Source organism: Poecilia reticulata, linkage group LG18 (genome assembly GCF_000633615.1).
Source record: "Poecilia reticulata strain Guanapo linkage group LG18, Guppy_female_1.0+MT, whole genome shotgun sequence".
NCBI lineage: Eukaryota > Metazoa > Chordata > Actinopteri > Cyprinodontiformes > Poeciliidae > Poecilia > Poecilia reticulata.
In genome coordinates, this window is record NC_024348.1 from 7,351,356 (window position 1) to 7,363,781 (window position 12,426).

The following is a 12,426-nucleotide window of genomic DNA, read 5'->3' on the forward strand; positions in this document are numbered from 1 at the left end:
TTAGACAGGATTGTAATATTTAGGTAAGATTTTAAAAGTTACTTAAAAATAATTTTTTTTTTCCAATTATGATTTTTTTTTTCAATTTTCAGTTGGTAAATGCAGAAAATTGGGAAAAATTCAGATTTAATGGATATACTGTATGTTTTAAAATATAAATGAACTCCAAAATGTTATTTCTTTTACAAATAAGAGATCAGTACAGAACCCGAAACAATTTTCAGGGTACTCTCACTTGTAACATAGGGAGTGACATCTGGATAGACGGGCGGACGGAAGGAATAAACAATGTTAACTATACGAAAAGCATTTCCATCAGTGGATATAAAGGAAATATTCCACATCAAAGCTTTAAATGTGCATATTTATTTTTAAAAATTGTTTAAACTGAGTTTTTGAGTAAGTCACAACTAACACTGTCAATGGATTCAAAATAAATAAAGAGATGCCGGTTGTTGTTTTTGTTTTCTTTATTGTCAACAAACATGTCCTACATTTGGTTTTCATGCATCAAAGAGGCTACACTGGATTTAAGCAAGCACATAAACACATTAAGTCTGTCGAGCCACAAAAGTACCGTGGTCATGGAAATTACATTCAAGACTGTTTGGTGCAAAGTCAATCCATCCACTCATCTAATTCACATCTTAACCTTCCCGCAGTCCTAACTTGAAGATACTCAGGAAGAGCGCAGCAGATGTCACTGTCAGACAGCAGGGAACTGATGGAGATATCTCGTCAGCCCGCCAGTTCCCGAAACCAGGAAATGCATGGGGTCAGTGAGACCCCGCCGGGAATGTGCACAGGATAAAAAAAAGTTCCTGCAGTCCCCTTTTAGGACTGCGGGAGGGTTAAGCAGTCCAATGTGGATCCTAAAATTACAGCAGAAACACATCCTTCATTGCTTTCCCTTTTGGGAAATGAACCAATTTTTATTTTATACAACATCCTGCCTCAAGGAAACCCTACAGCGGGAAGACCAGAAAGCCAGAGAAGGTGGAGTACTTCCACCCACCCATCAGGTTTCCCCTCTCTAGTTTAAGGTAAACCTTGTCCCCTCGCTCCATCAACACCAGACCTGCGTTGGTGGCCGCTTCCCGCGTCACATCCTGGTCACCTGCAAAGGCCGAGATTACCGGCCAGCCGTTGAGAACCAAGCTTACCTAGAAAGACAAGGCGAAGAAGAAAAGTAGCAAGACGATTTGTGAAACTGCTATGGACAATAAACAAATGGAAACAATATTCAGACATAAGTAGGAGTACAGTTTTAACTCAGGCTTTAAGCAATTTTTCTCACTTGTATCGTCTGCCGGTTGTAAACCTTAACAACGTGAAAGCTGAAGCTGTAGACTCCTTTTCTGGGTGCTACGAAGATGCTAGTTGCCGGGTCAAAATGGCTTCCAACGTTCACTAAAATCTACGAGAGGAGAGAGAGAGAGAGAGAGAGAGAGAGAGAGAGAGAGAGAGAGAGAGAGAGAGAGACAGTTCCTCTTGAGTAATAGTCAAGAAACTCATGGCAAAGCTAAATTAGAAAAAAATTTGTTGAAGAAGTTTCCCAGCAGCTCAACATGTCCGCTCGAGCTTTGTTTTTTGAAATATTTTGATCTTTTAATGCTGAAGAGAAAGGCAAACAAAAAGGAGTGGTGGAAATGGTTAAAAATAAATGAAAGAAAATAAGATCAGTTTTTTTTGCCATTAATGCAGTTACAAAGCTTTACAGAAAGCAAGAGATAGAAACTTCCAAAAGTGTTGACTGCTCTCTAACAAGCAATTCTGCACACTGCTTTAAATGACAGGCAAGATAGATCAAATAAGGATAGATTGTCCAATGGTGTTCTTTAGTGTCATGAGGTCAAATTGTGAATTATGCTGAGCCATGCGTTCGTTGTCTATTCCCAATGGTGTCCACCAAGTGGTGTCGGAGGCCTCAGAAATTTGGAGAGAAGATAATGAAAAAAAATCAACAACAAAAACCCATTAATGTTCTGCTGTTGTTCTTTAAGTTATTATTAATAAACCTATTTTCATGAGGAGACTGCCTTTCCTCATGAAACTGCCCCATGATACTTTATAATTTTCCACTTATCAACTGAAGCCAGTTATACCTACTAAGATTATAGCTGTTAAATGACCATATGCTAAATTTAAGGGCTGTAAGGTTTTGTTAAATTGGCTAAATTTACAGAACACTTTTTTAGGGATTTTACTGGGAATCTGACTTCATGTTTTTCAGGGAATGCTTGTCTATTTGCATTTTTTTTCACAAAGTATGTCAGAAGTATTTGAAAGAAAATGCTATGGACTGGTGTTACAAAACTCCCAGTCCATGAACAGCATTCATTTTCCTTAGTGCAGATTGTTTTTACCCCCAAGAGTGGAGATAAAAAAGATGGCAGTTTCTACTGAATGTATTTATGCATATTAAGGTATATTTGGTGTTTGAACTATTAAAATAGGCAGTTAGAAGTGTTCAAGTATTCATAGAATTTTAGCTATTTGTGGACGGCTATAACCCCCGTGAATACCAGGGGTTCTCTCTATCAGTTTGTAACTCTGTACCTTCCTGGATATTATTTCAACCCACCTGATCAAAGTAGATAGTCATGGTGCGGTTGCTCATCTCGGACGGCTCATGGTTGGTGTTGCGTATGGCTGAAAATGCCACCCGACCCGTTCCTGACCTCACCGACATGCCCAGAGCGTTACCCGATGGCTCCGCCGATGGCGTGGAGTCGCACACAACCAGACACTTTCCCTCCAACACGATCGGCTCGGTGTCATTCTGGCAGGTGACCCCTGATGGCCCCCACTGGCCAATAAGGAGCAGTCCGACAAGAAAGATTAATTGGGGAACCAAGGAAGGCGCGGTGTTAAAAAATGGAAACGCCATAGTTCCAAATTAGCTCAAAGCTTCAGTGACTTCTTGTGGTGCAAATATGCTTTAGCTACAAAGCCATGCTTCCACCAGAAAAGAAAACGCTCCCCACGGGATCTTCTCGTGTCATTTAATGGCTCAGGTTTGCTCTGGTTGAATTTAGATTCCGTTTGAAGATGTCGTCTAGTTGGTATCAAGATGGCAGGTTTTCCATTTCAAACGATCCACCAATGAAGAGGAATGTGTCCAGGTCCCGATGCTACAACAGGTCGCTGGAGTTGATGGAAGAGAGTCTACAGCCTGTGGCCTGTGAAGCAGTGAAACATGGGATGTTTGATAAATATGTGGCATTCTTGAGTATGAAAAACTGTGAAAAATATCCTTGATGCATACAGCATAAAAACGTACTATAAATAGTGTAAAGATATACATCCTGCTTAGGTATACATGTCCATTCTTTCAGGTTGTTTCTACTTGAAATGGAATCATAAACTGTATAACTAAACACAGCTCATTTTCAGAAAGTTTGTTTTCATTTTTCTTTGAAAATACATCACATTTCATTTGATGCCTCGTGTCAAAACAAAATCTCAATCACAAAACATACTCTATTTTCAGCACATTGCTTGACTGTTGTCATGAAAGTAGCTCTTCAAGGCTTATTTGTCTGCATCCGATCAATCAATCATCCAATCAAACAACCAGTCAGTAAATGTGACTGCAACATAGAAACCAGGCACTGAAATGAATCATTCCTGTTATCATCATCTTTAAATAGGCTCAAACGTCCTATAATGTTCTAGTAAAACTATTTTAAAAACTAGTAAAACGCAGTTCAAAATGAGTAAAACCTGACTATTAATAGAAACCAGATTACACGGAGGATCAAAATAAGTGATTAGGTAATGTTTTGGCCACGAATCGGCCCGCGTCAGCGCTGCCAGCTGGTTTCAGGGTTCGGGAACGTGGACGGTCAGAGTGGCACCACTGAGAGGCCATCTGTAGGTAAAAACTCCCACTCTCACACATCTTTCCTGTTTGATCACAGAGTCCGCATTCCTTCACACCAACACTCAGCATAAGAAAAGATTAACCTAATCTTATCAAAATATTAAAAGCACTACGTTTTGTAAATGATTTAAACAAATGATGCATTTTCTGCAGAAAAAAACAAGTTCTTGAATAATTTTTCAATGAACCACTAATTTCCCATCAACGTTGTCAACACCAAAAGCCTTTCTGCATAAAAAAACCCCCATTAAGACATGCTGAAAAGACTCAAATAGCTTCACTCACCTACTACATCAGACAGTAAAGGTAGCTTGTTGTTCTGGGAACATTTAAAGCCTCCCAAGAGTCTACTTCAGCCTTTACCTCAGGTTTTATCTCTGCTCCTCCTCTTTTTATTCCCTCTCTCTGCGACTATCTCTCTGCTCCAAGGAACCCCTGTGTTCAAACAGACGTTTAATCACATCAAGCATTTTCTGGTTTCATGCCTATTCGGCGTCCTACTGTACTTGTACGCCCTTCTTTATATCCTCATTTCCCCCAACATACCTCTACTGCCACGCTTTTCTCCCTTTCAGTTGTGTTTGGATTTACTATAGTTTACATTTTCATGTCTGAAGTGGAAAGGGTGTACAAAATGTAAAAGGAAGAAAGTGGGCATCATTCTGAATTTTTGATTTTAAATCATTTAAGGTTCTTGAACTATTTTACCCCGCTGATCTCCTCTGTCCATACTTACCTTGTTGGCCCCTTAGGTCTGTCAGACAGCAGCTGCTGCAGGTACCAAGATTCAGGAGAAAACTCAAACAGAGCAGGGCCTTTTCTACTGTTGTCTATTGTGACCTATCTTTGCACATTAGAGGGGATTGTTCACTGCCTACTGTCAAAATTGGCCATAAAGCTATTTTTATTCCCCAGCTTTTAACCTTGATTGTTTTAATTAGTTTTATTGTGTTTATTTTTTTTGGTTGGTTTTATGTCATATTTTAGTACAGAATTTTTGAATATATTTTTACAATATGCAGTTACTGAAACATACATGCATACATACACTACATGGTTGTTTTAAAGTGCTTCATGAATAAAATTGCCATTGTATAGTGTGATGTGGTGTGGAGTGGTATACTATGGTATGGTATAATATGGTGTGGTATACTATGATATACTATGGTATGGTGTGGTATACTATACTATATCATGGTGTGGTGTGGTACAATATCACCAAAAATGTCACCAAAAGTTGTAGATGAACGCCAAACTCAGACATCAATACTTAACACAAGAGGTCATATTAGTGATGTCAAAGTCTCCATCTCAAATGTGCATTTTTATGGTGAAAAAATTCCTGGGTATTTGTTCAGTGGTGATGAGTAAAATTGCTTTCTAAGAGCAGTTTCTAGTTCTCTAGTTCTAGTTTGTGCATTTCATATATCAGCATCTACTCAATGAAGCCTGGTTAGTTTCCTCACAGCGACGTCATTTATCATTGTAATGTTAGTCAGCAACAAAGTCTCTCATTCATTAAACTCAGACAATGAGAAAATGTGATTCACCGCTGAAAAAAAGTTACAAAATTACAATTAGTAAACACTCATGAAGTACATTTGAAGTCAACAGTAATTGGTTTATTTTAATAAGAGAATCTGCAGACATCAGCAGATGTTTCTCTTGGACATAGAAACGTCTGGGTAATCATGGTGTGACAAAACACGAGAAACCTGAGAAACATTATGCTCACAAACATAACCACCTCAATGATCTGACTGCTGACTCATCCAGAAATGTCTTTTGTCAGTGGCATGAAATGTATGGTATCGGTGCTCCTCAGGTTGGAGTTTTCTGAGCCAGGTTTCCAGTTTCAGTCTGAGACATTTTTCTTGATATGAGGATCTTTAGGGGAAAATAAGAGAGTTCACCAAGACCATTTTTGTTTTGCCAGTTTCAAGCCAACAATACCTTCAACATATCCTCATCACAAAGAATTTTTTTTCATATTTATTTTTTTTTAGCAAGAGAACATTCCATTTCAGTATTTACAGCATTTCCTGTGGTTTCAGAAAGTCATCAACCATTAACATGTTTTTGGACTGTGAGAAAAAGAGCCACACATTCATACTGAGAACATGCAAACTCCATGCAAAAAGAACCAAAGCAGGATCCAAATCCAAAACTGTTTTTGCTGTAAGTCAGCAATTGTACCCTTTCATGCTTTTCACAGTTTAATTTCTCATTTTTCTTATATCACAGAAAACACATTTCTCATGATTTTTTGCAGCTGTTTGAGATGAATCGTCACATCAAAGAAGAATTTCATTGCAACAATAATGTGACCAAACTCATTTAAAATGAGCAAAGGATAGTGAGAGAGCAGTTAATGAACCATGTTTCTCAGAGAAACATTAAGCTCTGAATTATCAGTCCACAAGAAGATAAATTATGCAGGTCAAGTTTCTGGACACCAACAAACTCTAGGAGGACATCCTGTTTCCAGCATGATCATGTTGATGGGAAATTCTGACCTGCACCATTGTCTCTCATCAACAACAACTAGACAAAGACAGGGCGACGACTTTAGACTTTAGGACAAAGTCACTCAGACAGAACTTTAAGCCGAGATAACCAAATTTGGATATAAACTACCAAACCAATCAAACTGATTGTTGAGCCAGCAGAGGAGTGGGATCAGTGGCGTTTCCTTTGTCCACAGTTTGAGTCTGGCTTCTCTCTGCAGAGGAAACAGAACAAGTTGAGACATAGGCAAAAAAACAGGACAACTTTCTGATTAAACCTCAGAACTCACTTCTAACTTTGACCATGACGGTTTTCTCCCTCCTGCTTCCCCTCGTCTCGCTGTAGACCTCACATCTGTACTTCCCGTTGTCCTTATCTGTGGGCTGCTTTAGAGACAGACTGAGGTCTCCAGTTTTCAGCAGGTTTTCGTTCATCTTTGTTCTGGTTCTGTACGAGTGGTTCTGTTCTTCAGGTCGCTCAGAGCCATTATGATACACATGGATCTTCATATGTTCCGGGTCAAGCTGCCACCACACAACTTTAGCGTCTTCGGGTAGGTCAGGCGTTGTTTTGAAGGGAAGCAGCACAGACTCCGCCCCTTCCTCCACCTGCACTTGCTGGTCTGAGAGGACAGCAACAGAACTCATTTCATATCTTCAGATTAATTTATGGCTAGCATGCTGAGAAAATCTTTCATAAACAAGAACAGATTCCTGAATGTTTAGCTCAAGCAATTCAACAAAAGTACCAAACTGATAAAAATAAATTGGTTGGGATGTTCCTGGACAATCAAGGAACCATCAACACTTAAACCTGTGATGAGCTGCAAACTGCTGGAACACCAGTGTTTCTGTCCACAGCATCTGCATGTTCATTGACCATATAACTATGGATGATATGGAAACACAACAATTTTGAAAAAACTCAAATTTGTCAATAAAAACGCCTTTCACTAGGATGAGGTGGGTTTTTGGTTGCAAAGATTTAACCTTTCACTCTCACTTATTCACCAACAGGTACACTAGGCCATACAGTGCTAAGAAGGACCTGCTGCAGAGTTTGGAAGTGAAATATGCAGGTAGGAACATGTAAATACAGTTTATTTTTACTCATATGTTCATACTTACTGACAACTCTGAGCATCACGGTTTTCTTCCTCTTGTTCTGCTTGCTGTTGACCCTGCAGATGTAGCTCCCACTGTCTCTGTCCGTTGGGTACTTCAGGGTCAGACTCAGGTCTCCATTTTCTGGACTCATCTCAGTTCGGTCTCTGTGAAGCTGGTGCTGATCTTCGGGCTGATCACAGCCGTTCTCGTGTTTGTGGACCGTCATTGGCGGTTCAGGCTCGTAACGCCACCACTCCACATTGATGTCTGACATATCACCTGAGGTCTTGAAGGGCAACACGACAGACTCTGTCCCCTCGTCCACCTCCACCTCACAGTCTGAGGAGACATTGGAACGGATAAAAAAGTTGAATCTCTTTCGCTTCCCCTACTCAGAGAGTTTTACTTTACAGTAAAGAGACATGATTGGGTTAGAGATGCAAGGTAATGTTTTATACTGACCTTCAACATTAAGCTTCACTTGTTTCTTCATGAGGATTTTCCCGTCTCTGCTGTAGACCGTACAGGTGTATGTCTGTCTGTCTCTGTCCGTTGGGTGTTTCAGCGTCAGACTGAGGTCTCCGGTTTCCAGCAGGTCTTTGTTCATCTTGGTTCTGTTTCTGTAAAACAGACTCTGTTCTTCCGGACGATCACAACCGTTCTTGAACACGTGCACCTTCAGGACCCAGACGTCGTTGCAGGACCACTCTACAGTGAGCTCTTTAGAGAGATTGATTTTGGTTTTGCAGGGCAGCACAACAGCGTCTATCCCTGAGTCCACCTTGACCTCTGGGACTGAGAGGGCAAGAAAAACAAAGACAACATTAAGTCAAAAGCAGCAGGTGTAGCATACTTACTGACAACTCTATGTAGCAAAACAACTGCTTCTGCTGGATTGAAACAGGCTTGCTTGATGCAAAAATCAATGCGGCGATCTTCTCCAAACAAGATCAATATACCAGTCGGCTGAGTCAGAGGCATGCTGTTTGTAGCTTACCAAATGTAGTTTTAAAACAGAGTTACATTAGAAAGCGTGAGTAGTATCATCAGTAGTTACCTATGACGAGGAGCTCCACCTGCTTCTTCAGTAGCACAGTTTTGGTCCGGCTGTAGACGGTGCAGGTGAAGGTCTTGCTGTCTCTGTCCGTCGGGTATTTCAGTGTCAGACAGAGGAAGGCGACCTTCTGCAGCCGTTTCTTCATCGTTGTTCGATCCGTGTAAAACCAGTGCTGCAGCTCAGGCCGGTCGCTGCCGTTATCGTACACATGGACCTTCCTGCCTTTGCTGTCCGTCCACTCCACTCTGCTGTCCTCTGGAAGGTGAGTGATGGTGATGCAGGGCAGCAGGACAGACTCCACCTCTGAGTTCACTTCAACTTTTGGAACTGAAAGAAGAGCAAACCTTAGCCTCGACATTTGCCATGACTACTCTTTGTACTCGTTTACTCTTTGTTGGTCCTGTGGCGCTTTTACTGAACAAACTTTGTATTTGAACAAGTTTCAATATTTTTCTTCATTTAATTATCCCTTACTTGTCTTTAAGTATCAAGCCGAGACATTTTCTCACAGCTTCATAACCACCCAGGCCTGCATTTCCAGCTGCGACACATTCCATTAAGCAGTTTCTATTTCTCCTTCTCCTAACGCATTCTGGCATTGAGGTGTATGAAGCCATGAAGCTGAAGGTGACATTTTATCTCGCTCTTCCTTCAGACATGTTTAAAAGTGTCCAGAAATGCAGTCTTGTTTTCTCCAGTATTCCCAATTTGGTGAGAATTAAGACTACCTTAAAATGAAATAATTCTTGCATAATATGTCTCAGCTATTCTGTTGAATACAAACTGAGAGAAATTTTTAAAAAATTTAATAAATAAATGTGCTTCACGTCTCAAAGTGCAGATTTAGTAATAGATGGTTTAATTGTTTTTAAATGTTTTTGGCCCACTGAGACCAAACGTCCTGCTGCGTGGGTGAGTTGGTTTGTTCGGACATAGTCTTTTTCTTCGAAGCAAATCAATGAATTTATCTATAGTTTATTTTCATAAGTCCTCTCTCAGACAGGTAGAACCTTTTTTGACTAAAGACAAAATTAAAATAGTTTCAGTCAGTCAATCTCAAGGAATTTCCAGAGGAGTTCCTTTGCTGTTCAGAAAAAGAAAAAAGGAACATCTGGGAACACCTGGTGATCCTTCATATGAATCTGTGCCGATATCAAGAGTGTTTCCAGAAAGTTTTTCAGAAGCTGGGCAGTAAGGGGGACACTCATAACCTAGGTGTCCCACACCAAAACCAAAAAGTCTGGCTTATTTAAACAAAAAAGTAATTTTTAAAATTGTATTATTATTATTTTCCTAAAAACAAAAACAAGCAACACTTAGCCTGGTGGAGGGGGCAAGTATTAAAAGGCTGGTGGGCCACCAGGCTTAATGCATTAGGGTAAACCTTGTACTATTAACCTAACATGCAGAGACCTAGAGGGAGCAATTCAGCCATAGTCTTAAACTGACATTAAGGTCTTTAATGGAAATGAATCACAACAGAAAAAGCTTTAAGAAGGAAACTAATCTGTGTCCATGATTCTCAGGTGTCCATCAAAATTGAAACAGTGAAGTCACTTCCTTAAAAAATCAGCCGTAAAGCATCTCATAAAGTGCGTAAAATGAAACAAACATCAGCACCTACCTTTCTGTAAAAGCTTCCTGAAATGAATAACGACCCCCACAACGGCAGCAATGACGAGAGTCAGGATGACTAGAAAAATTGTGACCCAGGTGGGAACTCCTAATAACAACATGACGGCAGAAAATAACAATATTAACAACCGTAATTGTAATAAATCTACAGAGAGCTGTACAGATTGTGCCTCTTCATCAGCAGACTGACCTTGACTCCTCAGGACCTCCAGCTTAACTTCCATCTGGCCCACTTGTTCCCCAAGACTGCGCACAGTGCAGGTGTAGGTGCTGCTGTCGGTGAGTTCGGGTTTTCTCACCTTCAGGCTCAGGTCTCCGGTTTCCAGAGCATTTTCCTGCATGAATGTTCTGCTTTTGTACTGTTGGTTTTGGTTGTGGAAGTCGTTGCCTTCCTTACGACGCAGGTGAACCGTCGGGGGATTGAGGTCGTTGCGACTCCACACCACGATGGCATTGCCCAAATCAGACAGACTGAATGAGCAGGGCAACAGAACATATTCTGCCCCTTCACGGACCTCTTTCAACTCCGCACCTGAAGCAGGCTGGGAAACTGTGAGGACACAAACAGAGATTTGAACACATGAGCAGCGTATTTTCTAGAGGTCTATTATGTTTCAGAACTGGCTATGGTTTCACCCCTTAACCGTTGTGCGTGCGATGACTGAGGCAAATGAACAAGTGATATGAGTGGGGTCGGTTGGACCCCATTTGTAAACGCAAGGGTTAATGTCTTAAATGACTTTACTTCTGCTCTGGATGCTAACTTGCACTATACTACAGTTTCTATTGATCAAGTTGCCCCTGCGTCGTTGCCTTGTCCTGGCAGCCTTAGCATTTCGCACATTTTGTGAAACGAGCGATTTCTCCTTCAGTCCATGTACCACTGATGTCGTTCCACAGGAGACAGTCAAACATCTTAGTAAGAATTTGCTGAAAGACTTGGAAATTGCTGTTCATAGATTATTTCTACCCAGTCAAAGTTTGAACATTCTGGTATGGGCAGATGAGCAAAGCGATTTGGAGATGTAATTGCAGTAAGTTTTGATAATACCAAATAAATACAAAGGTGTTCTGAATGTGGCATACTTTACAGAAAATAAACATGGATCATTTTCTTTCCATTTGACATTTGTGCAAGCCTTTGTTTTGATATAGTAGAGTGTTTCTCAAACTTTTTCAGGTCAAGGACAACTTACTTCATTGAACAAACACTCACAGACCACCTGACTTAAAATTGCCCCTGAAGTAACACAACATCTTACCCGCGGTGGTCCGCAGACCACAGTTTGAGAAAGACAGGCCTAGTACATAATATCCCAATAAAGTGTGTTTAGGTTTGTGGTTTTAATGTTTTGCACTGAGAGCGTAGTTACTTGAAATCATTTCTGATTATCTTAGATCTGTTCCAACTCATCCAGTATTTTAAAATTAATTCAATCTTTGCACTTAACCACAATTACTATGCATTACGTCATTGTTGACTATCTTTTTGAGTCTAAAAAATCCTGTATAGTTTTAAAGATCCCTTGTTATTGCTGTAAATCTTCAAATTGAATACAAACAATTATTTACAATAGGCTTTAGTCCTTATTGTCTTTACTGTTTAAATTTTGTTTTCTTATTTTTAGATGCAATCCTTTCTCATGCAGTTCATAGTGCAAGACATAGACACACAAAAAATAGAAATCCAGAATCCAACACTGTTCAGAATATATAAGGACACCTTTTCTTTATGTCCCTTTAAATTATCTTTAAATTAACTTTTGGAAAACTGTTTTCTTTGACCTCCATGGGAATCGATTTGATTAAAAACCCAAGAAAGAAACACAAAAGGAGTGGCAGACACATTCTTCTCTTTTATTAAAACGGTTTGTTTTGCTTGTTTTCCTGGTTGCAGCTTCTATAAACATGCCTGAACAACAAACCTTTTTAGTCTTTCATCTCAGAGGGACTTTTCAGCTCACCTGTTTTCTTGCCTGTCTGAGGAATGCACCCAAACTGGCTCGACTGTCACCACAGAGTTACAGAGTTTGTGTGTTGGCTTCTTAAAATCTGTTAAACTGATTAGAAAAGCAAAAGAGTTTCTTACCCAGCAGGATGGTCATCAGCAGCATAAACATCTTTACCTTCAGTTTTCATCAATCTTCAGCTGCTGGACAAAACTCTAGAGAAAATAGAAATCCAAAAACAGGCAACAACCAGCTGACCGAGTCGCTGCCGGTCGTTAAGTTGCA

At 40.2% G+C, this 12,426-nt stretch overlaps 2 protein-coding genes across 2 annotated transcripts; both read right to left on the minus strand.

Annotated features, from left to right (window-relative positions):
• Positions 1 to 452: 452 nt before the first annotated feature.
• On the minus strand, positions 453 to 4,278 carry LOC103480380 (cerebellin-1). Its single transcript, XM_008435301.2, has 4 exons — positions 4,172 to 4,278; positions 2,585 to 3,182; positions 1,298 to 1,417; positions 453 to 1,163 (listed from the first exon to the last, which is right to left on the minus strand). The coding sequence occupies exons 2-4, from the start codon at positions 2,888 to 2,890 to the stop codon at positions 966 to 968; spliced, it is 624 nt and encodes a 207-aa protein (XP_008433523.1). The 5' UTR covers positions 2,891 to 3,182; positions 4,172 to 4,278; the 3' UTR covers positions 453 to 965.
• A 1,238-nt stretch (positions 4,279 to 5,516) lies between these two features.
• Positions 5,517 to 12,426, minus strand: LOC103480381 (uncharacterized). Its single transcript, XM_008435303.1, has 8 exons — positions 12,282 to 12,426; positions 10,383 to 10,742; positions 10,182 to 10,280; positions 8,558 to 8,884; positions 7,963 to 8,295; positions 7,522 to 7,839; positions 6,684 to 7,016; positions 5,517 to 6,608 (listed from the first exon to the last, which is right to left on the minus strand). The coding sequence occupies exons 1-8, from the start codon at positions 12,310 to 12,312 to the stop codon at positions 6,532 to 6,534; spliced, it is 1,878 nt and encodes a 625-aa protein (XP_008433525.1). The 5' UTR covers positions 12,313 to 12,426; the 3' UTR covers positions 5,517 to 6,531.

Bases quoted from the DNA above. Each gene is read 5' to 3' on its own strand.
- LOC103480380 (XM_008435301.2), bottom strand. From the start codon at position 2,890: ATGGCGTTTCCATTTTTTAACACCGCGCCTTCCTTGGTTCCCCAATTA. The intron at 1,418-2,584 runs GTGGGTTGAAAT...CTCCTCTCGTAG, and splicing joins TGACTATCTACTTTGATCAG to ATTTTAGTGAACGTTGGAAG. The intron at 1,164-1,297 runs GTGAGAAAAATT...TTGTCTTTCTAG, and splicing joins ACAACCGGCAGACGATACAA to GTAAGCTTGGTTCTCAACGG.
- LOC103480381 (XM_008435303.1), bottom strand. From the start codon at position 12,312: ATGTTTATGCTGCTGATGACCATCCTGCTGG. The intron at 10,281-10,382 runs GTCAGTCTGCTG...TGTTGTTATTAG, and splicing joins GGAGGTCCTGAGGAGTCAAG to GAGTTCCCACCTGGGTCACA. The intron at 8,885-10,181 runs GTAGGTGCTGAT...CTCTTCTTTCAG, and splicing joins CAGGAAGCTTTTACAGAAAG to TTCCAAAAGTTGAAGTGAAC.